General features: G+C 38.1%; 1 protein-coding gene across 6 annotated transcripts; it reads right to left on the bottom strand.

Annotated features, from left to right (window-relative positions):
* Positions 1-380: 380 nt before the first annotated feature.
* tspan5a (tetraspanin 5a) lies at positions 381-24,733 on the bottom strand. 6 transcript variants are annotated; one of them, XR_008805552.1, is made up of 11 exons: positions 24,360-24,733; positions 13,256-13,306; positions 12,549-12,695; positions 11,942-12,112; positions 9,634-9,759; positions 8,664-8,711; positions 4,458-4,574; positions 4,313-4,374; positions 3,108-3,196; positions 1,091-1,133; positions 381-845 (listed from the first exon to the last, which is right to left on the bottom strand). XR_008805552.1 is itself a non-coding variant. In XM_056240362.1 (10 exons), the coding sequence occupies exons 1-9, from the start codon at positions 24,441-24,443 to the stop codon at positions 1,121-1,123; spliced, it is 819 nt and encodes a 272-aa protein (XP_056096337.1). In that variant the 5' UTR covers positions 24,444-24,733; the 3' UTR covers positions 382-845; positions 1,091-1,120. The 6 variants fall into 6 exon arrangements, 4 of the variants coding, with proteins under 4 accessions (XP_056096337.1, XP_056096338.1, XP_056096339.1 ...); XR_008805553.1 differs by having other exon boundaries at positions 385-502; XM_056240362.1 differs by lacking the exon at positions 3,108-3,196 and having other exon boundaries at positions 382-845.
* Positions 24,734-24,738: the final 5 nt, after the last annotated feature.

The following is a 24,738-nucleotide window of genomic DNA, read 5'->3' as shown; positions in this document are numbered from 1 at the left end:
TTTTTAGGGAGTGAATGTTCAGTGCACTGGACATTGATTCCCTGGCCAGTGTTCTGACAGTGTTATTTTTTGAATTATGCTATTTTTTTTTTTTTACGATTAGGCAAATGATGGAACATTTTCTGTTGGACTTCTGTGGACAAACATTTGGTTGCACTTTATTTTACAGTACGTGCACTTACGTGTACTTACAGTGTACTTGCCTACGAAAGCATTGGGGAATATAAGGTAACTACATGGGTTACGGTTAGGTTCAGGGTTAGTTATTGCAATAACTAATAAGTACATAGTATGTACATGGGGAACAGGACTGTAAAATAAAGTGCTACTAAACATTTTCTCACATGTATTACATGTGTTTTACACATCAAACACTAGAAAAAACAGCACGATTTACATATAGTAAAAGGTTATGGTACACACACACACACACACACACACGACCCAGTGCACTTAGCATCTTGTGTTCATCATTCGCTAGCTTCATCAAGCTGGCGTAGGCCTGTTTACAAAGAAAAAGTAACACAGGTTTGGACAATGCGACTAGATCACAATTATGTTTTCTATCAAATGAAATCTTTCTAGTTAGGTTGGTATTAAAGTCAGCATGAAACAGAAGTTGCGATAGCCTTTTCTTCCATATTGTGACATATAATTGTTTGTTCCATAATGTCCCTATTGAAACGGCTTCTGAAACGAGAAAAAAAAAAGTAGGTGGGACTTGATTTTGTCCATGGGGAATTGATTAGATGGTTGTGGTTTGCTATTGGTGGATCTCAGGTGAGTGACAGGTTGCCCCGCCCTCACGCCAGTAAACGCATCATCGGAGAGGAGATGAGATGTTTCTGCAAGAGGGAGGGGAAGGTATTTTGATTATGAGGGCATATGAATTAAAAAAATAATTATAATGATGTGTCACAGATCAATCATTTATAATAGATACTGCAATATTCCATAAAACAAGATTTCATGGTGACTTTAACAGTATGAATATTATATCAGAATATTTATTCCATACGTAACATTCACCTTGGTTTCATGCTGACTTTAAGGATTCCACGTTATGGAAGTGTATGAGTGCATTAATTACCTGTGAGTGTCTGAACGACTAGCTGCCACTTCATGTGAACAAACTGCACAAGAGAAAGATATAAAAAGATAAACGATACGGATCATAAACAGACGTCTAAAGCCAATGGTGTGAGGCCTCATTAGGAGTTGGCATTACTCCAGTGACTTTTCCAATAAAACCAAAGTAGGGCTCTTTCTTTTTTTTTAATGCCAACTTGACAAATGGGGCCTTGCATTAGAGAAATCACCATTGCAATCTACAGTGTGAGTGACTGAATGATTCTCAGCTAGAGAGAACATGACTGATGTGGGATGGATGGAAGGGTAGCAGCAAGGCCAGCTGGGATATCAAGGTTATAAAGAGAGATGAAGCTTGACACCAGACAGTCCGAGGAGCTAAACGGGACTAAAAGTGGGAGAGAGAGTCTGAGGGAGTAAAAAGGATGGGGTTAAAATGACAGTGATCGTGGAATGGGACACCTTTATTGCACTCGTCCTGCAGTAGGAGATCTCTGTGGGACTGGAATATTGAGGAAAAGTCATCCTTATGAATTAATGGTGACACTTTACAATAAGGTCCCATTAGTTAATGCATTAACTAACAATGAGCAATACTGTACATTTGTTACAGTATTTATTCGTCTATGTTAACATTAGTTAAAGGGATAGTTCACTTTGAAATAAGTTTTTGGTATGTTTAGCTTACCTGAAGGGCATCCAAGATGTAGGTGTCTTTGTTTCCGCAGTAGTTTCAATTTTGATATTTTTAGGTCAAACCGTTCTTGTCTGTCAGTCATATAATGCAGGTCTATGGTCACCACCTCAAAGAGCATGCACAGAGAAGTCCAAATTAAACATGATTTAATGACTCGTAAATGTAAGTACACATTGATGGCCTAAGACACGAAACGAGCGGTTTGTGTGAGAAAACGAACAGTATTTATATAGTTTTTACCTCTTGTAAACACAGCCACGTCCAAGTGACGTACACGCGCGAGAGATCACTTCCGGCGCTTTCCGGAAAAGACCGAAGCGCCCGCGCCCTCAGATCACTTGGACGTGGCTGTGTTTACAAGAGGTAAAAACGATATAAATACTGTTCGTTTTCTCACACAAACCGCTCGTTTCGTGTCTTAGGCCATCAATGTGTACTTACATTTACGAGTCATTAAATCATGTTTAATTTGGACTTCTCTGTGCATGCTCTTTGAGGCGGTGACCATAGACCTGCATTATATGACTGACAGACAAGAACGGTTTGACCTAAAAATATCAAAATTGAAACTACTGCGGAAACAAAGACACCTACATCTTGGATGCCCTTGAGGTAAGCTAAAACATACCAAAAATTAATTTCAAAGTGAACTATCCCTTTAATAAAAATACAGCTGCTTATTGTTAGTTCAAGTTAGCTCAGGTCCATTAAATGATATTAAAATATACAACTTTTGAGTAATTGTTGAAATTAACATTAAAGGGATAGTTCACCCAAAACTAAAATAAAATTCTGTCATTAATTACTTACCCTCATGTCGTTCCAAACCCGTAAGACTTTTGTTCATCTTCGGAACAAAAATGAAGATCTTTTTTGATGAAATCTGAGATCTTTCTGTCCCTCCATTGACAGCTACGCAACTACCACTTTGACGCTTCAAAAAGTTCATAAAGAGATCGTAAAACTGATCCATATGAACTCTTCAATTTGGAGGAATTGTTCAATAGTAAGAAAAAAAATACCATGGAAGTCAATGGCTACCGTCAACTGTTTGGTTACCAACATTCTTCAAAATATCTACTTTTGTGTTCAACAGAAGACAAATTCAGTGAGTAAATGATGACAGAATTGACATTTTTGGGCAAACTATCCCTCTGAGAATGTAAAAGTGTAACTTGTTTGATGTAAGTGGATGAACCTTTGATGAATGATGACTGTTATGGGAGTAAGAACATTCACAAGCCCCCAAACAAGGATAAACAGAGCGGTAAGGATCTAGGTGAACACAAACACAACACACGCAGGCATGTTACACACCCACCAGACGAACGCCTCCCTCAGGAGTACGCCGAGGCTTTCTTGCTGTAGTGGGGCGGAGGGCGGCGGGCGACGTAAGAGAGGGGCGGCACCCTGATGAAGGCATGGGGGAGGAGAAGTGAAGTTGTGAGGCGAGTTGGCGTGATTATGACAGTGTGGGAGATAGAGAGGACGGAGGACAGTGAGTGGAGGGGTGTGTGTGTTGTGAGGAGTTTAATTGGGAGTAAACCACATTCACATCACCTTAGAGAGAATAACTAATAAGGCAATGCTACACTACAGGTCAAAAGTTTGGAGTAATAATAAAGATTTTCTAAGTCTCTTAGGCTCACCAAGGCTGCATTTATTTGATTAAAAATACAGTAATATTGTGAAAAAATTATAGTAATAATAATAAACGTTTTCTATTGTGAAATATTTAAAAATGTATTCCTGTAATTTATATTTTGCTGCTTGGGCAAGTAAGATAAAAAAAAGAGAAAAGAATTCAATACTTTCATTCAGCAAGGACACATTAAATTGATTTATAATCATTTTTATAATGTTACAAAATAAATGCTGTTCTTTTGAACTTTCTATTCTTCAAAGAAAGAAAATGATCAAAATTTCCACAAAAACATTAAGCAGAAAAATTTTTTTTTAAGCACTGATAATAATTGAGAAACAATAATTACTGAGTAGCAAATCAGCATATTATAATGATTTCTGAAGGATCATGTGACACTGAAGACTGGAGTAATGATGCTGTAAATTCAGGAATAAATTACATTTTAAAATATGTTCAAATAGAAAACAGTCCTTTTAAATTGTAATATTATTTCACAATATTACTGTTTTTACTGTATTTTTAAAAAACATTAACCAAAATAATTATTCCAAATTATTATAATTATTCATAATATTAGGTAATATAGCAGTATGTTTCCATTCAAGAGAGCTGAGCGAGTTTTAACCAAACATTCCTTTTTTGTCCACATGGTGGCAGTTCTCGAAGCAAAAACTGTGAAGAAAGGTTGTTTAGAGGTTTTGATAAGACTCCAGAAACACGCTTGGCCATTAACTGTATTAGAGCAGCAAGTCATTCATGTGCATTACGAATCCACACATCAAAGCACTGGGGCGAAAGAGAAAAGCTGCTCGCTGTGGCAGTGTGCAAAACTAGAGCAGGAAGAGAGGATGTGTCGTAAGTTTGCATCTGTATGTTCTTACCAGCTGGCTCTCACAGCTTCAATATCGCTGACTAAATTTTGTGCAAGGCATATTCCAAATATCTGCGGAAAATAGAGTGAGAGAAACAGAATGAGAATAGATAGCAGATCCAGTCAGCGATCGCAGATGAAGATCGCGTTCTCACCTGCAGCAGCGCGATTCCAATGAAGATCCCAGCCACTATCGTCAGGTTGTCCTGTAGCCATTTCTCAAACTGCGGCACACAGCCTTTCACATGAATGTATGTTTTCTGTTCTGCATCCTAATGAGGAAAATGAAAATTAGGATCAAGACTTTCCTCGTTCTAACTATGCACATGAACAGTCTAAAGTTGGGACACGCTTGAATTTATGTTTCTCAGATCTAAAGGATTATGCTCATGTCGTGGTGATTTTTTATTTTGCACTGTAAAGAAAGATAGTTTCAAAGTTTGTAATGGAGTATGTTTTACAAGAAAATACTAGTTCAGTATATTTAAGTCTATAAGTTTTAAAGGTGCTCTATGTAACTTTTCTACTAAAATGAATCCTTTTTTTATTGCCTGTGTGTGAAGGGGTTGTAATCGCACATTAAAATTATCCACTTGTCGAGTTTTGCTATTACCTCTGAACGCCAGTATTCCTATTTCTATGTGAAGTCTCCGGGTCGGATTTACCGCGAAATCCAACGGATGTGACGTGCATGCGCGCTCCCGAGCCTCTCTCCTTATATACAGTCTATTGTAGACGGTCAGGGAGTTACGTCCGGTTAAAGGCGCACGTTTTTTGGCTTATATCTCAGTAAATTTTTGATCAATATTCCCAAGACTCTAATCATTCGTAGTGCTGGACGGGGCCTTTCGAACGAGCCCACCCCCGAGGTCCAACTCGCCCGGCTCCCCGAGTTATAGCCGTTCGAAAAGGGGGGTCCCAGCGAACGGCGATCCGGTAGGGGGCATCCCCGAGGCCCACCACTCTAGCGTTCGGGCAAGGGTTCCCCTGGGACCTCCTCCCCCGAATTTGAGCTCTCTGGGTCTTTGCGTTCCAGAGATACGAGCGATTTTCTTCTGAGATCGTGACGTCACCGGCGTCCGCAATTGTGCAGCGCGCCCGATGGTTTTCTGCTAATATCTCCGCGAAAACACCACCAAAAACTATGGACCTTATATGGTTCTTTTCAGCTCGACTAGATGGTCCCAATGAGCTCGGTGCTCGCCGAATCCGTCTAGTATTCGCCGAGATATTTGCGTAATAGACGGTATTGTCTGTGAGTTCGAGCACGAGCGCTCTTGTAAAATTTGGTTGCAATCTGAAACATCACCACTAGAGGCCGCTAAAAGTTACATAGAGCACCTTTAAGTGAACTTATTAAAGTTAATAAACTAGGAAACTGCAAATAACTTTTATATGTGTGCATATTTCTTTTTCTTTACTGTGCCTATGTACAGTATTTTTAATTACTTTACCATTGTGTATGAAATGAATAACAGCTTCCTTCTTTTGTATTAATACATATTTGGGGTGTAACAGAGTTTTTTTTTTTTTTTATCAAACCGTTTCAGTTCTCCACCCATGGTTCGGCATACACTTGCTGTAATTGCCTAACCTGGCCCTAGCCAGATGAATTTCGCTCCGCCTAGCTTCACTCACATCCATCTGGAACCTCTTCCATTGAGAGTGATTTCTCCAACCAACTTTATGGTTTAGCCAATCAGGACGCAGGGCGGGAGTTTCATAGATGTGACGTAGTGGAGAAGCGACCGTGAGACTGTTTTGATTCAGACAACAATGGCGGCTCGCATCGAGGAAACGAGCGTTAACATTGATGCTGTTAACATTGATTTCATCCGTGTTGTCCAATCTACCTAATATTGTTTCATTAAAAGAACATCAGAGAACGGCTCTTAAGGCTTTTGTTGGTGGAAACGATGTTATATAGATCAGTGCCTTCTCCCGACCGGATTCTTCAGCGTCACGGGTTGGCTTCGGTGTGAGTGGTTGAAATAGCACGTCGATAAAGATGACAGACAAGTGGCTTATCCAATCATATGCAAGGATTTTTGATAAGGCCCAGCCTTCTGAAACGCCATTTCAATGGATCGGTTCCAGATGGATGTGAGTGAAGCTAGGCGGAGCGAAATTCATCTGGCAAGGGCCAGGTTAGTAATTGCCTATGGTTTGTCGAAAATAACGCATAAAACAAACAAAGTTCGGTTAATGTATGTTTCTGTCGATGGATACGCATTCTGACTTCCCAATACGTTACAACAGAATGATAAAAAAAAAACATGGACAAAACAGTCACTCTTTGTAAACTTTGTTCAATAGGAGTGCCTATACTCTAACATGACCAGTCATTTACGCCGTCATCATCGTGTTGATGGCGCGAGCGCAGGTGAGACCTGAACAGCACTTTATCTGTGCTTAAACTAAACTCATTTAAGCCTTGCCAATTTAAACAATCAAATAAGACGTGAAAGAGAACTACAAAGATTTGTGTGTGCACAAAAGCCGCGTCTCAGACATTGAGTTCTCTCTCAAGTCTCAAGTCAAATTCACACAAAAATTGTGTCAACATGCCCGTCTTGGCGAGAATCCTAGCAAACACAGTAGGTTATGTCTTAAAGGTACAATATGTAGGAATTTTTCATCACAAGAGGGCGCAGTTACCAACAATAACAAAGGCGAAGCTTGGTGACGCTATGAGGGAGAGTTGAACGATGGGAGATGTCGAGATGTTATGGAATTAATGAATCATGATCACGGATGAGGTAATTTATTTGTTTTTTGTATTACCTGTACGTCTGATCGCTATATTTTATGTCACCATAATGAATTAACTGCAAGGAACGCGAAATGTTATGCTATATTATCCTGTTACAGCTATTTGTCAAATGATTTGTTGGGTTAATGCTGCGCAGTTTTACATGTTTATGGTTAATGCCGTGTTCAAACCAATCGTACTCAAAGTAAATTTGAACGAACATTTGCAGTAAAGGCTAAATATTGTTTAACAACACATATCCGATTGTATTTAATTGCACTGCCATAATCTCGGTCAAAACACAAGTGATAAAAAGCATTACCAAAGTACAAAGAGCAATATAACTGAATTTTCATCAGCATAACGATCACTTGATAGTTTTTGAGGTGAATCAACATATGCATAATGATTGATCTGTCACGTCATATAGGCCTATGTATCTCGCATTGTTTCTAAGTGATATTATTGACAGTTGCATGTGTTGCAAGGAAACACAGATACATCCTTTTGTTTTATGTACATTTGCTCACCTGTCTAATAAAGTATATGCAAGAGCGGTGTTGCTCCAAATTAGTCGCGGACGTGGAGCTCTCGGCATCTCGAAAACGCCACGCTGATATTGATCCTCATTTTAATTCTCCTTTTTTGTCCCAAAGTCTGCTTGCCATGGTCCATAATGTTTGAACAAAACAACAACAGCGCGCAGCTAAACGTTACGCACTACACAGTTGTCCACGCCTGTCACCATGGTTACGTCATGGCTATGGCAGTACGAGCGGAAACCGAGGAAAGCGCGGATATTGCGTCATTGACAGGCGACATTTTTTTTCCGGGACGGCCACTTATTTAAAATTGGAATTTCTCTGAAATAAAAAATCTTTGGAGACTTTTGGGATATTGTAAGTACACAACTGCGGGAAACATATCACACCCCGCAAGTGAATTTTGGATGTTTTATTACAAAATTCCTACATATTGTACCTTTAAGTGAACATAAACAGTCGAGAAAGACAATGCATGTGTATCAGTATCAGTGTATTGGATCCATGCACTATTTCTTAAAGTGACAGCAGCCTAATATTCCTGCGATCTGTGTTTTTAATGTTAATCAAACAACAGAAGACAAGGATATCACTCACTCCTTTTGACTATATAGCTTTTGTAACTTTGAATTTAGTTTATAGAGTGAAGATTATATGCAATGTTATTTTACATTTGATTACTTGAAAACTACTGTTAGACCTACCTAAAAAAAACGATTTATTTTATTTGTATCTTTGCTCTGTTGTATTTCTTTGTGCTGTTGCTTCTTTGATTATTTGTAATTTTCTTTATCTTTATTTGATATTAGTCCTTTTTTTCATAGCACATACCGAACCGTACTGAAACCGTGACCCTAAAACAGTGATAAAAACCGAACCGTGAGTAATTTGAACTGTTACACCCCTAATACATGCTGTACAGGTCAGCCAAACCGGCCTTCATTTTGAGAGTCATGCGGTCCGTTACATTGACTGAAGTGAAGAGCAGAAGGCAGGGGAAACCGTGCCAGAGCCCGACACATACATTTAGCCTCAAACTGATGGAGTGTGTGAAAAGTAAGACTCACTGATTTTGCTCGGACGTCATACCCACACTGTGTGTTGATAACATCCTCCTGCAAAACAAGTCGTTCATGTGGAATTAATGGAGGACAGTGGTAACATTTCAACTTTAAGGAAGTATGTTGACAGTCAGAAGAATTCCAGTGTGGGTGGAGTGAAGAGATAAGACTGGAAAGTTCATCATTTTTATAAAAAAAAAAAACCTGAACAAACTAGCCAACAGGATATGCTTGTCATTCAAATCTTCATGACTTGTTTCACTTAAAATAGTTTCACTTTGTTCCTGTTTGAAATCAGTTCTGCTTTGTCCAGTGATTTCATTTAAACATTCTTCGAAATGAACAAACTCTAGTGAAGTTATAGTAGGTAAATGACTCACTATTTGCTTTTCTTATTATAACTTACTGTGAAGGAAACACATTACCGCCTGCAGTTCTCCTTCATGCTGTAATAATGAATAGCTGTATTCATAGAAAGGCTCGTAACTGAATCATTTAATGTCAATAATGATTATTTGTTAATAGCTCACAACAGGCCATAATTCCATCCTCTTTGCCATAGATGTTGTACTTCCAGTTCTCTTTTATTGTCTGCGAAATGTTATTTTTATTCTGTGCACGTAGACCAAATCCTGTTCTATACTCCCCTTTTGTTTTGCTCTGCCATGTATTGTTTGCACTTTCCCCTCACGCTTTTAGTCTCTCTCTAATCAGGGAAATAGTGGCATGCAAATTGTGCTTAGAAAAAAACTGCATTCATTTTGTTCTGGAGAAAGTATCTCAGTGGTAAAAGTTTCTCAATTGCGTCATATTTAAAGTGCGCTATTATGCTTTGCTTGGATATTACATTTCATGTAGTGTGTAATATAGCTGTTTGTGAATGTAAAAGTCTTGTTGACATGTTGAGAAGACGCTGTTTTATGCGCTGTATTAAGTTACAAATAACACAAAGTTTCCATATAAATGCATCTCTTACCGCTGGGTCTTTGGTGCAACAAGAGAAGGGCACGCCACATTTTTCTCGGCTGGGGTTGCTGTCTGTGCAATTGAAGTAGATGTTGAGGTTCCAGTCATCTGCTCCAAACGCCCCACAACATTCCCACTAAAGAAACAAAAAATGGAATTACATTACAATCTGGAATGCACTTTCATCATAAAATGTAGATCAAATTGCAATAATTTGGAATATTAGACACAACTCTATAAGGAAGTACAGTGAAAATACAGATGCATTGAATGTATCTGCTTAACACACATCAATGTCAAAGATGTGGCATAAGGCGCTTGTTCCTTAAAGAAAGAAAACCTCGATCCGCCCCATGTTCTCCCATTATACTAGTATATTATGTTGACATGCAGTGCTTTGCTATGTCTGTCTTCTTTATCATGCAAGGTCAGCAAGGAAATAAAATGACAGCATCTGCCTGACTCTGATATCTAATTAAATCTGTCCTGAGGAAAAGTCATGTTCTGGAAACAGATCTGCAGTACAGAGCATAAAGCTGGAAAAAAAACAATATAAGCTTCAGTTGTGCTGTGTGGGGCTCAACTGAAATCTAGTTTTGGATGAAATCTGAAAACTTTCTGTCCCCTCCGTTGACAGCAAATCAGTTTTATGAATTTGAACTTTTTGAAGCGTCAAAGTGGTAGTTTCATAACTGTCAGAAAGGGAGGGACAGAAAGCTTTCAGATTTCATCAAAAAGATCTTAATTTGTGTTTCGAAGATGAACGAAAGTCTTACGGTCTTGGAACGACATGAGGGTGAGTAATTAATGACAGAATTTTCATTTTTGGGTCCTTTAAAGGTGCAATGTGTAAAATTTTTGAGTATCTATTAACAGAAATGCAATATGACATCCATAACTATGTTTTCAGTGGTGTATAAAGAACTTACTTAATAAACTGTAATGTTTTTATTACCTTAGAATGAGACATTTATATCTACATAACCGCGGCACCCCCTTCTATGAAGGTCGCCATATTGTGACGTCATGTTTGTACCGTAGCCGAACGCGAACACACAGCGCTACAGACCGCGTTTCGTCACTACCTTGAAAGAGAAGCAGCAGAAACCTAGAAGCTAGCCATAAACACTGTGAGTAGTGACTTTTCCCTTGTCAGTGGTGTAAAATAGGTAGTTGGATTGTTTCATGTAACTTAGATCTTCTTCTCCCTCGCTGTGTTATGGCTTTGCTATGTGGGGATAAATGTGCTGGTTACGTTCGTGAGACAGCTGATTAGTACTCGTCATCGACCGTAAAACAGTATGTTACAGGAATCACCAACCCGTCGATCGCGGTCCACAAGTCGATCTTGGAAGCATTCTAAGTCGATCGTGAAGAGTTGTCAAAATCAGAGAAAAAAAGCCTATTGTGTGTGTAGTAAGTGTGTCTAGGGGATGCGGAGGCGCGCGCGCTGTTACAATCATGTCATTTTTGCCGCGCGCACCTTTGCGCTCATGTGGACGCATCGAGGTTAAACAAGGCTTAACGCTTTAACCAGCTCAGCCACAGTAACAGCTCATATTAGCCAGCTAAACTTTTACTACCCTGTTAGAAAAAATATATAGTTGCATAGTTTCATGTGGTTCTTCTCCCTCGCTGTATTATGGGTTTGCTATGTGGGGAGAATGTGCTGGTTACGTTTGTGAGACAATCAGCTGATTACTATTATTATATTATATATTAAGACCCTTGATCCTCACCTGAAACTTTATACATGATGTGGTTTACTGTATAATGGACTGTGGTACAGAAACAGTGACAACGTTTTACACTCTTGGCTTACTCTGGCTATTCTCTGCTGTCTCAGACGACGATATGTTTGTCCTGTTTTAGCCACCGTAGCTTCTTCGAAAGGGAGGGGTGAGCGGTGGGCTGAGCCCTTAGTGCAAACTCGCAACCGAACCGCTAGATGTCGCGAAAAAATACACACTGCACCTTTAACCTTCTAAATGTCCAAATTTTTTAATAGCCTCGAAATAAACACTATTCCGAGCTGACAACTTACTATTCTAAGAAAAAGAAATGTGAACAGACAGGGATCTCTGTGAGTGGATAAGGAATCATAAAGGCATGCTGTTTCTATGGCAACTGCCTGTGTGCACTTCTGTGATGACATGTGGCACAGATAAACTGATAGTTTGCTTTTTTTCTCCTGTGCACACACACCTACACACTTTTCATTTTTCTTTCATCTTGTTTACGCCTTTCCTCGTTTTCAATTCCTAGTGTATTTTCACTGCCTTTGTATTTGAGACATGAGTTCTGGCCTTGAGGCTTACATATTCCTGAGTGAAGTCGATCAGGTTCTGCAAATCAATGTCATCTCTGTAGGCTCGTATGTTGTTGTTGATGAAAAAGTTGAGCTGATCTTTAATCCAGTCTTTAAAGACAAAAGCCAGGATTCCGGCAGTCAGCTCCAGGAAGAAGATTATCCCCAGAAACACAGAAAACTGGGAGAGGACAAAGACAAATACACTCAAATTAAAGGTATAGTTCACCCAAAAATTTAAATTCTGTCATCATTTACTCGCGTTTAAGTTGTTCCAAACCTGTATGAGTTTCTTTCTTCTGCTGAACAGAAAAGAAGATATTTTAAAGAATGTTGGTAACCAAACAGTTGATGGACCCCATTGACTTCCATAGTATGAAAAATAAATACTATGAATTCAATGGGGTCCATCAACTGTTTGGTTACCAACATTCTTTAAAATATCTTCTTTTGTCTTCAGCAAAAGAAAGAAATTCATACAGGTTTACGAATAAACCAAAGCATCTTATAACAATTGCACAAACACCTATGCATTTAAGTGTTAAAAAGGCATTACAAATCAGTTTTGCATGAGGTTACACCAACTCCTAATAAGAATCAAAACTTGGAAAACGTACAAACTTGAGCAGGAGGGTGTTTTCCCTCAGGGCCCCGATACAGCCTGCAAAACCCAGGATGAACATCACCCCTCCCACCACCAAAAACAACCACACTGGGTCAAATCCACCCAGATCTGTGATGGAGGAGATATTCGAGAGAACTCCCTGAGGAAGAGAGAGAGAGAGAGGAGACTGGGCTTTAATTAACTGAATTGCTGTTCCAATCTGTTTCAAATGTGGTTGTTTGCAATTACAGCAGATACAGATATTTGCAAATATGGCACAGAAAATGCAAGAGCCACATTGATCAAGAATACACACACACAATATATCCATGTGTGTTTATACATATTTGTGTGTAAAAGACCAGATGGAGCATTGAGTAAAAAATGTAAATAATATTTTCAGTCTTATATTAAACTGTCTAAATGTTGTTGTTTTTTTTTGGTCCACCCTACATAGCACATTGGTAGATAAATTAAATAATAATAAAAATGAACTAGCTGCCAAGATAAAATTCCGAAAACGGCAACTATATATAAATATATAATCAAAATATTAATAAAACTATAATAGTAGGTCTATGTAGGTCTCCAACAAACCACTGCAGTTCATTTATTTAATGTGAAGAACATGTGACATCTCAACTTCACATGTGCATTAAGATGTTTATCAAATAAAGATGAATTTTATGCATTATGCATTAGATACTGTTTTTTGCTCACCTTCTCATTCCATGCCCACAGTCCGATTCCAAGGAAAGCCACTCCAAGCAACTAAAACAAGAAAGATATGGCATTGCTCTGGTAAAATTGATTCACTAAAGGTACTGTTCACCCAAAAATAAAAATTCTGTAATTCTGTCATTTACTCACCCTCATGTTGTTTCAAACCCATAAACCTTTGGTAATCTTCAAAACACAAATTAGGATATTTTGAATGAAACCTGAGATGTGTCTGTCCCTCCAATGAAAGGCCAGGGACTCGAAACTTAGAAGATACAAAAAGGTCATTAAAAATGTCTTAATTTGTGTTTTGAGTCTTATGGGTTTGGAACAACATGAGGGTGAGTAAATGATAACAGAATTTTCATTTTATATATAGATGCATTTTTTAAGAAAGCAAGTCAATGAAGATTAAGAAGTTTTAAAAGGTTGTCAAACCCTAAACCATTTTTTTTTGTGGATAATACAGTATGCATGCATTGCACATTATTGGAAAAAAAAAATCTTAATGATTTGAACAGATGGATTAAAAGTGCAGTAGGCCTATTGCATTTCCTGAGAAACAATTGATATTTGAAATAGACACCTAAACAAACACACCCTTCCCTTCGTTATGATCCGCCCCCCAAAAAAACAATGTAGGACAAAGTAATTTAGAATTTTCTTATTCTTTTGAGTTCACAAAACTGGCACATTTTAGGTCATCTGAATTGTTTTATTGGTTTGAGGTTTATGAACTTGTTCCTTTTAATTTAGACAAACTTAAATTCGACTGAAACTGGGCTGGGAGTTCCCCAACATGCTTTGCCATGACACTCGAAAGGGAGAGTAAATGCGACAATTAAGCGTTATATAATGTTTTTGTGGAAGATTAATGTTAACTGATTAATGTTACTGATTACCTCTAAAATTTTGAGTTTTGCCAACTTGTTCTGGTTTACAGTGAGGCCTTAAACATTAGTGGCCTGTAAAAGGTGCTTTGTTATCAGTTCAAAACTATTTTAGGTCCGTTTTGGGTTCTTTAGAGAGTCAGTAAATAGGAATGCAACTCTTATCTGCTTCTTATATCCAACTCTGAACCCACAATGCTTTTCTCCAAAAGTACAGCCTAATGTTTCCATTTCAAAACTTCTTTCCCCGGTGAGCCAATACTGAACATTAGAGATAAAAAGACAGTAAGCATTTTATTAGATTTCCTCAGCCAGACCACAAAATAGGTCATGGCCAGTGAATGTAAAAGGTGCCAACCTCCATATTTCACTCCTCAGGTCTTTTTAATAATTTCAACAGCTTCTCATGTTACACCACGACATTTCTGCAATCTGCTTTTTCATGGTTGCATCTGAGCAGACATCTGGTTCTTCCCTTGAGACGTATGTCCCCATTATGTCCATAGGGCAGTGATTCTGCAAGCCCTTCAGAACTGGAGAACATGAATTATTTCTATCTTATTTCTTCATATACTATGATTTTTTATTAAAGTGCCCCTATTATGGATTTTTGAAAATTACCTTTTCATGTAGTGTGTAGCATAGCTCTAAGTGAATGAAAACATCCTGCAAAGTTTTAAATCTGAAAGTGCACCGTATATAAAGTTATTGTCTCTCAAAAGAGTCGACTCCGAGTCAATGAAATGAATCGTTTATCAAACGAGTCATAAGCCGTTTCGTCGTGACGTCAAGACGAAACATTAGCATATTGCCCGTCCACTTATTGAGCGCGCAGACACCAGGGAAAACTTGAACCTCAAACCAGCAGCTGATTCCTGTGGATACTGGATAGCATCATGTCGAGAAGACCATGTGCTCTACAATGTGAAAGTAAAGCCAGTTTTTTTCCACTGCCCAAGGACGAGCATGTGAAGAATCAGTGGTTAAAATTAATCTTTACCACGATATCACAGCAGTATAATCCTAAACTTTTGCTGTGTTACCTTTATTTTACTGATGACTGCTTCTCAAATCTCGGAGTTCAATGCAGGATTCGCAAACCGCTTGCTCTTGAAAGATGGTGTTCAAAATACTTAGTTTTGAGTTTGATATTGTGTAGGTCTCCTGCTAACTGGCTTAATCATGTTATTACTGTCTTACTGAAATACTTCTGCTAATCACTTGTGGGCCACTATTACCTAAAACTGTGTCTATTAATGCAAATTATCTGTCGTTCTCACTACTTTGAGGAAAGATTAAGCATGGAGCAAGATTTGTTTTACCAACGTTTATGTTACATCGGTCATTCACGCTAGAGCTCGGCAAACATGCACTGTTATTGATACAGTTTCCACGTGTTCACCGCAATATATTAGAAAAATACTCTGTAAGTAAATAAGTACAAGTAAAATAATCGGTTTGTTGATGGACATGCACTTGTTAAAGGGATTCTATGCAGTTTTTTTTAGCTTAACTGAACAGCTTCAGAGTTATTAAAATGGTTATATGACTTCTTTCGGGGTTGAATGGTGGCCTTCTCACCCCCCCCCCCCTCCCCCTCCCCCTCCCCTCCCCTCCCCCCCTTGAAATCAAGTGACCAATGTACTTGCCGCTCACAGACTGTTGCCGCTGCGATCAGTGGCGTGGATACAGTGTTCTGTTGTGACGCGCATAGTCTTCACACGGACGCACGCCTCAATCGGTTGCGGGGACTGAGAGACTCTCTATATTTGTTACGGTGAAATCACAAAACCTAATGAACTTCTCCCTGCTATACAATCACTAATAAACAATCGGTTTGGATGAGGAAAATATACTATACTACTAGTACAAATTAGAACCCAGAACCTCTGACACACTTGGCAAAATTTCTGCCACTGGACCATTAAAGTTTATGGGGATAATTGTCGGATCTATGTATTTAGTCACGTGAAAATTCTCACCACTAACAACATATATTAGATCTCATTAAACGACAAATTTAACAATGTACTATTGTATACTATGTAACAGGTCACGCTCTGCGTGAGTGGTATTTACGACATTAACGTTAAATACAAGTTCTCCACAGCGACTCTAGGGGTCACTGTTTGACAAAAACGGGATTCCTGCCTGGTGTCCCCTGGTGTTTAATGCTGATGGTGAGGAATTACAGTTGCAACATCTCATAATGTACCTCAAACTGACTAGCGTATCACTGAGAAACGTCCTGCTCAAGTTGTTTTTGCGATGGAGGTTCGGGTTGAATGAATAGTTCTTCCAATGTTTCATCATCGGACTCACGCTCGCATTGATATGGTAAAATCGACGTCATTGTTCGTTACTGTGTTTAGTTTACGGTGTAGGAAGCCTCAGGACAAGCAGAGCTGTTGTTATGGCAATGGGAATTTTTGTTTTCGAAGCCCTGTACATGATAGACCAATCACAACCGACTGAGCTGTCTGGCCAGTCAGAGCAGAGTAGCTTGTGAAAAGAGGGGATTTAGAGAGATCTGGCGAGTCGTTTGATAATAATTGAAAATGCGGTGATGTGCAAATATATATTATGAAGAAATTAAACCGTTTTTTTTTACCTTTGATGCATGTAAACCTGTTGTAGGAGACTCCAAAACAACATTAGGAAACTTTAAAATAGCATAACAGGGGCACTTTAATAAAACACATATATGCATTAGGCCTATGTTCAAATTTACTTTGTTGCTCACAAATTCTCTTGCAGTAATACGAATACATCTACTCCATGCAAAGAAAATTACTTCCGGATTACAAATTTGCAAGTTATTCCTCCAAATAAATGTATTAATGGCAGGTTTTGTTTCGCTAAATTCTGTAATGTGCATTTGAAAGAAGCAGGAACAATTTACCCGAAAATTCACAGATTCGTTCTTCAATGGCCAAATAAAGAAAAAGAGCAATAAGTGGGAGGAGACACATGGACCTTAATGTCAGCTATCCCATTTTACATATATTCATTGCTGATTTCAAATATGAGCACGATGTGTCATTTCTTTTCAGAGGGGTCAGGACCTTTAGTTCGACCACCCTGTATATCTCAAGGCCGCAGAGACACCTCTAGAATTTCACTATTCAAAAAAACATTCACAGCTACATTTCGCCAAGTCGTTTCGGTCTAAACGGCCCTGTTTGTCTCTCATAAGTAACGCTTCATATTTTCATCTACAGAGCACCGACTGTGCGTCGGACTATGCCTCACACAAGGGTTTTTGTGTACATGAATTACTCAAGACAACAGTACAGTGATTGTGGGTACAGCAGTGGCGTGCACAGACCTCCGCTGCTGCAAGGGGGAAATCATGTTCCCATTTTTAACCCTCTGTTGACATCCCGTTCCGCAATAGACCTTATTCAGAGCAGTGCCATGACAGGTATGAAAGCGAGGCTGTGAGGGATAGACTTATCAATGGCATCCGCTGTAAAAAGCTGTATAAAGCAGCTCCTAGATCACTAATCATTTTCCTCAGCTCATATTGTGGGGAGTTTTTAAATGTACTGGAAAGATATTTTTGCAGGATTTCGTCAGCGGGAAAAAATCCAAAAACACATTAAATATCAGTACAACCCAATGAAGAGATGCATGTCAATCCCTCACAGCCTTGCTTTCATTCCCGTTAAAAATCAAAGATGCTGCTGTGAATAAGTTCTATTCGACCGAAAGGACACTTTACTATTAGTGATTATTAAAAGCATGTGCATGCCACTGGTGTACAGTTCTGTAATTCTCTTACTGAAAAATAAACTCTAACTCAGATGATGTACAATCGTAATACATTGGGGGAAAAAATGGTGTAGGATTTACTTTGAAACAAATTTCACTCAGGAACTTTACAAATATGACAAAGAAATGACAAGTAACACTGAATTAAATGTGAAAGTAGTAAGTAGAAAGACTGAAATAGTAATAGTATTTTTGGCAACTTTGAAAATGTCTTCTACAATTAATGAATATTTAACCCACAGTCACCTAAATTTATTCAGACACCTTCAACATTTCTCACATTATCACAGTTTATTCGCTATAGTTTAGAAAATCGTAATAAAATATGACAAGAACTCAGAGTTATCAAATCAGTTCATATTTCCCTAGTTTTGGCCATCCTTCTGTTAGCTCTCACAAATGAATTAGGTTGAATAGCTGTCAAGTGTCACTGTCAGCTGTTAAATTTAAGTACACAATTAGATAATACCAATTTAGGTCAACCAATTACCAAGCAATGCTTAATTTTGTTCAGACTGTGGTGTAAAAAGCTTGCATTAGCAATAAAAAAAATTTACACTTAAGCAAAACATGGTCAGGTCAAAGTGTCTGAATAATATTTGGTCCCAAATTTTTAAATAAATTATACTGGTTGTCCAATGTATGAAGAATTTTTGGGTATAATAATGTCACAGTTTACTTTATTTTGCTATCCTCACTTACATAAATGAACTATAGTATCCTGCACCAACTCGTAAAAAAAAAAAAAAAAATTATATCTGGTGTCTGTAGAATTTTTGGTTTGACTGTATTTGTTATAGTTAAAGGCGGCATGAAATGAAATTTCTATTTTCTAAATGAATGTTATAGATCACACATTGTGAACAATTCATCCGTGCATTTATTTATTTTTTGACCTCGTAATGTTTAATCAAAATTTCAAACTTAAACTTCCAGTGAAAACATCAGACTTCTCTCGCTGCCCACATCTCAAAATCGAATCTACAACCGTTTCATAGAGCCAAGTTTTAACCCTACATTTTCGTTAATCCGTTACACTTGGATGAACTTCACACAATCCGAAAGAAAAGTTCTGTTGCTACTTTCATTTCATTGGGATTTCAAATATTGATTTCGTCTGATTAAGGAATAATAATAATAAAAAGAGTTTTTTATTGAATTGTTAAATGGTTTCTAATAGAGGGAGACCTTGAGAGTGAGTGAAGGACAATTTAGTTTCTTGGACTTGATTACAAAAGCAGAAGTTGTGTGGTGAACAAAAGCTCCATTCATTCCCATCCAACTTTGGACGGCACAATGGAGCAAACCGGAAAACATGCAACTGTTTAAGCATCACAGGGTGTTGTTTGTGATATTAAAGCTGCATGTCTCTGTGGACTGTCTGTCAGGACAAATGCATATTCCTTCTTATACCCAGAGCAAACATGCAAAATTATGATTACTATCATCCAGATGCTTCAGTAAAGCTTAAGCAGAATGGTTATCCTGCACTCCCTATAAGATAGAAAATAATATAGCCTAGATTACTGCTAAGATCATTTCCAGCCAGTCTGGTCAATGTATGGCCAATAGTCAATGTAGAACATAGCCTAGTACTTGCATTATTTTTAATATATTCCATAAATTTAAGCAATTTAACCTCGCATAATAAGAGACTATTAGCTACCATTATTCATTTGAATTATACGAATGTCTTATTAAAACGTCTAAAAATGATCAGAGATCAGGTAAAAACCACATTGGTTCTTCTCAGTGCCTCCTCGTGACTCATGGGTTGACAGAGATCATCGCACCCAGCGGTGAACCCATAGACAGTAAAAGAAATGGACACAGCGACCCCATAGACTTCAACGGATAAAAGTGAAGTCAATTAGAAGCACTCACTTCCTGATTGCCAAGTGCACTGCGCAGGCTCACACTGAGCTTGATGACGTAGATGTGACGTGAGCAACCTGACTGACAGTTGTACGTCTTCTAGTAGCGGTGCCAAGAGGAATCTAAATCATTCCCTTCCAAATCTTGCAGAGCCGGAGATCGTGAGTATTAGCTGTCCATGAGCTCGCAGCAGGAGCAACTTTACAACTCTCTATTGGCTTCTCCCTTGACTTTATGGCTTCACGTCCCCCCGATTGCGCGCGAGCTTCTACTTATGTCTATACGGTAATTTCTCTACTGTGCGACAGAGAGTCGCGTGTTATGACGCAATCGTTAGCCTATTTTTTACAAAAAACTGCTTCTACGGGGCCATAACGTAAGATACAAGGTAATGGAGCCTTTTATACATTGTCGTGTTTCTTTAGAAATAAACAATGGACAAATGGAGTCTTTAAACGTCTCAGATGTAAAGTTATTCGCTGTCAAAGTGACGCCAAAATGAATGGGAGTCAATGGAATGCTAACAGCAGGTGAACGCTTGCTAGCCAATGGCGGCTGGTGGATTACCCCCTGAAACTTCGAAGTGTTTCGAAACAGTTATGACGTTATGAAGCTTCGTTTACTGAAATCACGTGACTCTGGCAGTTTGATACACGCACTGAACCATTGATTCAGAACAAAAGATTCGTAAAGGTTTCGATGCTTCATGAAGCAATGTTTTGAAATTGCCATCACTAGTGTACACAACCTTTTAGTTTGTTCTTGTTCCCCATTTGTCATCATCACCCTCATAATCTTAGAGGAAATGACATAGGCCTACACCTCAGTGAAAACATTTTGTATATAGCCAGAAAAATGTCATGCAGAAACAAAGGAGTGCTTTGAATTGAGGAACAAGCTAGCGAAGCCTGACTCACTTTCAATTTGGAAATGTATTCAGACTGTGCTGAGATGACAGCAATATTTTTGAGTGGTGTGTTATATGCTATCATGCTAAAGTAAAATAGCTATTGCTTAAATTAATATTATTGTTCAGTGCACAACTATATTGTACATGCGTTATCCATATATGCAAACCTCCCTACAAAATCAACTGTACAAGACTATAATGCACTGACTCTGACTATAGACTTTACTTAGCAGCTGCTTTCGGATATAGCCTATAAGAGATGTTTCATAATGAGTCATCTGTCCAAAAATATGTAAGCTGTGTCACAAACGCCCAATGTGTTAATCCAAAAAAAGAATCTAAAAACCCCCCAAAATCAGTACTAGGGTGAGATCATAACAGCAAATTCTGACTTCAGTGTCCAGTTTTTGTGAAAACAGTAAACATACAGTAGCTAATGTAGCAAGTGGTTCATTGTAAATGAGTTCAGTAAAGTAGCACAGTAACGCTCAATAATACCGCCCTCATTATTGAACATCAGAGTTCATGTGAATGGATGAGCGTCCCAGATAATTAGTAAAAACTAGGTGAAGGGAGCAAAGTGATCTATCTTGTAAAACTAAATCTTACTACATTAGGCTATAGGAGTGTTGTAACACGGGTTGAGTTGTAACATCATCAATTTAACCAATTATAAAAGCCTCCTGGGGTGACAATAAAAGGTGTGTGACTCATAGTACAGAATTTTTTAATAATTTTATGTTTAGTTCATAGCTTGAAAGGGACCCACATAAAATGGGACAGTAGCTGTTTCCATTCAAAGTTGCAAATTTAAATGATGCGCAAAACTGGAATGTTGCTTAAAACATTCGCGAATAAAGCAGCAGCATCTCCATCCCATGTGTTCAAGAGAACAAAATTGCCACTTCCTGGGAAACTGGCGCAAACTATCTATAAAACAATTGAGGAAGCCGCTGTGGCAATTTTTCCGTACATTATAAATGACTTGCGTCTCAGAGCAAACAGATGAAACAATAAACACTCATGTTCTCTTATGTTCGGATCCCTGGTTTTTGGGAACGCAATCATGGGAGACGCTATTGAGAGAGAACTATACCAAATCATTTTGATGACAGATTTTGGCTCAGGCCAAAGAACGATCAAACCAGTAACAACCACTTCGGGACGACCAAACTAACATTTTAGATGTAACTGTGCTATCCGATTGGTCCATCTTGTCCAGTCCAATCACATTCACTGTTGAGGCAAAATGACATGAGTTTTTTGCGCATCAAGGGATTTATTCTGTAAATGTGTTCCCATCGTAGTTTATGTGCATCTTATCGGATGAGAAATTTACCAATTTTTTTTAATTTATGCGCATTCTGATGTTTCCATCCAGGGTTTGTTTTTTTATGCGATATCCCAAAATGCGCATATAAATAGGTGGATGGAGACACTTTATTTTAATGTGATGTAGTTACACAACCATAACTCTATAGTAAGTACATGTAGTTAAAGGTGCATTGCGCAACATTTCATGTTAAAAATACCCGTTTTTCTAACCCATACATGCTTAAACAATTGCCTGATGGGCTGAATGAGCCCTTCTCTGATCACTGCGATTGCCTCTATAATCCTGTACGGTAAAATAAATAAGAGGGATTCGGGCCGGAACGTGAGACTGGGCGTGACGTCACGCTCCCCTGGCTATGTCTGGCAGGTTTGTGTATTCGCCGCCATTCTCCGTATTAGCGAAGACAACTCGAGCGGCAAAACTTCAGTCAACTTTCGACAAAAGTAGAAGATGGGTTCAAAGAGACCGGCTTGTAGTTCATAAACCCCAACGCAAACTCCACGCAAGACAAAGACAGTAAGGTAGTTTTGCTTGTCGCCAGAGGGGGGGCATAGTCCTGCAAAAACTCAGAGAGGTGCGCAATGCACCTTTAATATTACTCAATACTTATTTGAGAAAGTACAATGTAACTACATCACCTTAAAATAAAGTGTAACCTAAAAGTTTTAGTTGGCCCAAAAAAGTTATATTATAAAAATTAGTCAGGGCACTTATTTTCGCCTGGCTGTTAACATGAACAAACAATTTAGCTAATAGCCATAGAAACAGCATTTAATCATCAAACACTGACATTATTTTATTTGTCACTTGATTTACATATAATAAACGTGACCACAAAAATATGTTTTGTCTATAAAAGCCAAATTACAATTCTGGTTCCTCAAGATGAACCTATTTAGATTGCACCCCTAAAAATCCCCATTGAAATTACTTAAAAAATGACATTGGAAAATTCACTCACTGATTAAAATGTTTTATATGTTTACCATTTGGAATTTGTTTTATATGTTTACGATTTAAAATATTTCAAATTAAAGGTGGTAAATTGGGGTAGGCTATATTGAACATGGCATAATATATCATTTTGAATTAAATTTGAATTAAATCTGATTATAATAATGCACAAAACTAAAATGAGTACATTACTGCAAATCTAATAGTGTTAAACTCAACCCTCAACAGTTTAGAGATATATATTTTGAAATAACTATAGACCTAACTATATAATTTGAAGCAGATAAACGTGAATTATGTTATAACAAAGTTATAGAGTACAGCACAACAACACTGACAGACTTACAGAAGCTGAAACACAATGTTTTACTCCAGGGTCTTTTAGTGCTTCTTTTGAAATAACCGCATTTTCCGAGTTATAATCTCTTGTCACTCAGTTATTGCATATAATCCAGGATACGGATCCATGTGTTGTGCCATGCAGTAACCCATCAAACGGGGATTGCTCAATGCTTCTCAGGAATTTAGCTAACCTTCTGGCAAGGTTCTCTAAATGTTATTTCCAGTAATGTTATTAGAACGTTTGTTCAACGTCATGTGGTCTTTGTTAATGTTCTCAAAACGTTAGCACACACACACACACACACACAAAACACAATATTTAAATACATCGTTTGAGGAAACATTTTAGTAGAATGTTCGTCTGACATTTTACTACTTGTTTTAGAATGTTTCGAGAACATTCAAATGTAACGTTCCTATGTTTGCATTATGATAAAAAAAAAAAAAAAATGTTTATTTAACATTTGTAGAAAAATGTTAGAAAATTGTAGAACCAAGAAAAAACGTTTTAAAAACATTTAAAACACTGGAGATATTGAAAAACGTTAAGAAAGCATTAAGAAATAACGTTTTCAGAACTTAAATGGAACGTTAGCAAAACATATTTTTGTTAGCTGGGAAGGTCGATGCATTGCTTCACAGAAGAGAAAGCCGATTATCTGTAGTACGCACTTGACTCGGCTGCTGTCGTGAACATCTGAGATAAACGAGTGGAAGCGATAGCAAAGAAATTAGTTATATTAGTTACATTAACACGAAACAGAACCAGGGGCTCCTGCTGCCTGCTCAACGTAGTATAATCGATTGGTCTTAATTTAATCGACAAATTATGCCTGTCTTGTACAGTATACCAGCTTCTCGCATTTCAAACAAACGGAACAAAGGAAATTAATTGACCGACCTGCGAAATGCTACTCATATATCAGGTGAATATAGGCTAACGTTACTCATATATTAACGCGCAATGACAGAAACAATGATATATCACACAAAGAAATGGTGGTGCACACACAAAGCACTTACCCAAAATATTATGTTAAATCCAAATATGAAATATTTAATGCAGCAGCTGACTTCTTGACCCTTGTAATGCTTTCCTGACATCATTGGCTCGTTTTCTCCAGCACAAACTACTGGCTCACATAAAACGCGAAGCAGGTTCAGTTTGAGTATTCCGTTCTTAGGACATCGATGTCAAACTGTCCCAGTAATGTTGTTACCCGCATAAAAGAAACATAATGCTGACCACCTTCAACAGCGCCTAAATAAGGTACAATGCCGACTGTCATTTATAAACAAATCCGCTGACTTAAACACTGTATATCTCGAAATAACTGCCCCTTCTTCACTGCAATTAGTTCACATCGCTTTTTTTGCCACTTGACATGGCTGCTTTGATTGA

The sequence above is a fragment of the Rhinichthys klamathensis genome, unplaced genomic scaffold (assembly GCF_029890125.1).
Source record: "Rhinichthys klamathensis goyatoka isolate OS25496 unplaced genomic scaffold, OSU_Roscu_1.1 h1tg000593l_1, whole genome shotgun sequence".
Taxonomy (NCBI): Eukaryota; Metazoa; Chordata; class Actinopteri; order Cypriniformes; family Leuciscidae; genus Rhinichthys; species Rhinichthys klamathensis.
Note: the sequence above shows the minus strand (reverse complement) of the source record. Positions and strands in the feature narration are given on the sequence as shown.

Bases quoted from the DNA above. Each gene is read 5' to 3' on its own strand.
- tspan5a (XM_056240361.1), bottom strand. From the start codon at position 24,443: ATGATGTCAGGAAAGCATTACAAGGGTCAAGAAGTCAGCTGCTGCATT. The intron at 12,113-12,548 runs GTACGTTTTCCA...GTCCTCTCCCAG, and splicing joins ACACCCTCCTGCTCAAGTTT to TTTTCTGTGTTTCTGGGGAT. The intron at 4,375-4,457 runs GTGAGAACGCGA...TATTTTCCGCAG, and splicing joins TTGGAATCGCGCTGCTGCAG to ATATTTGGAATATGCCTTGC.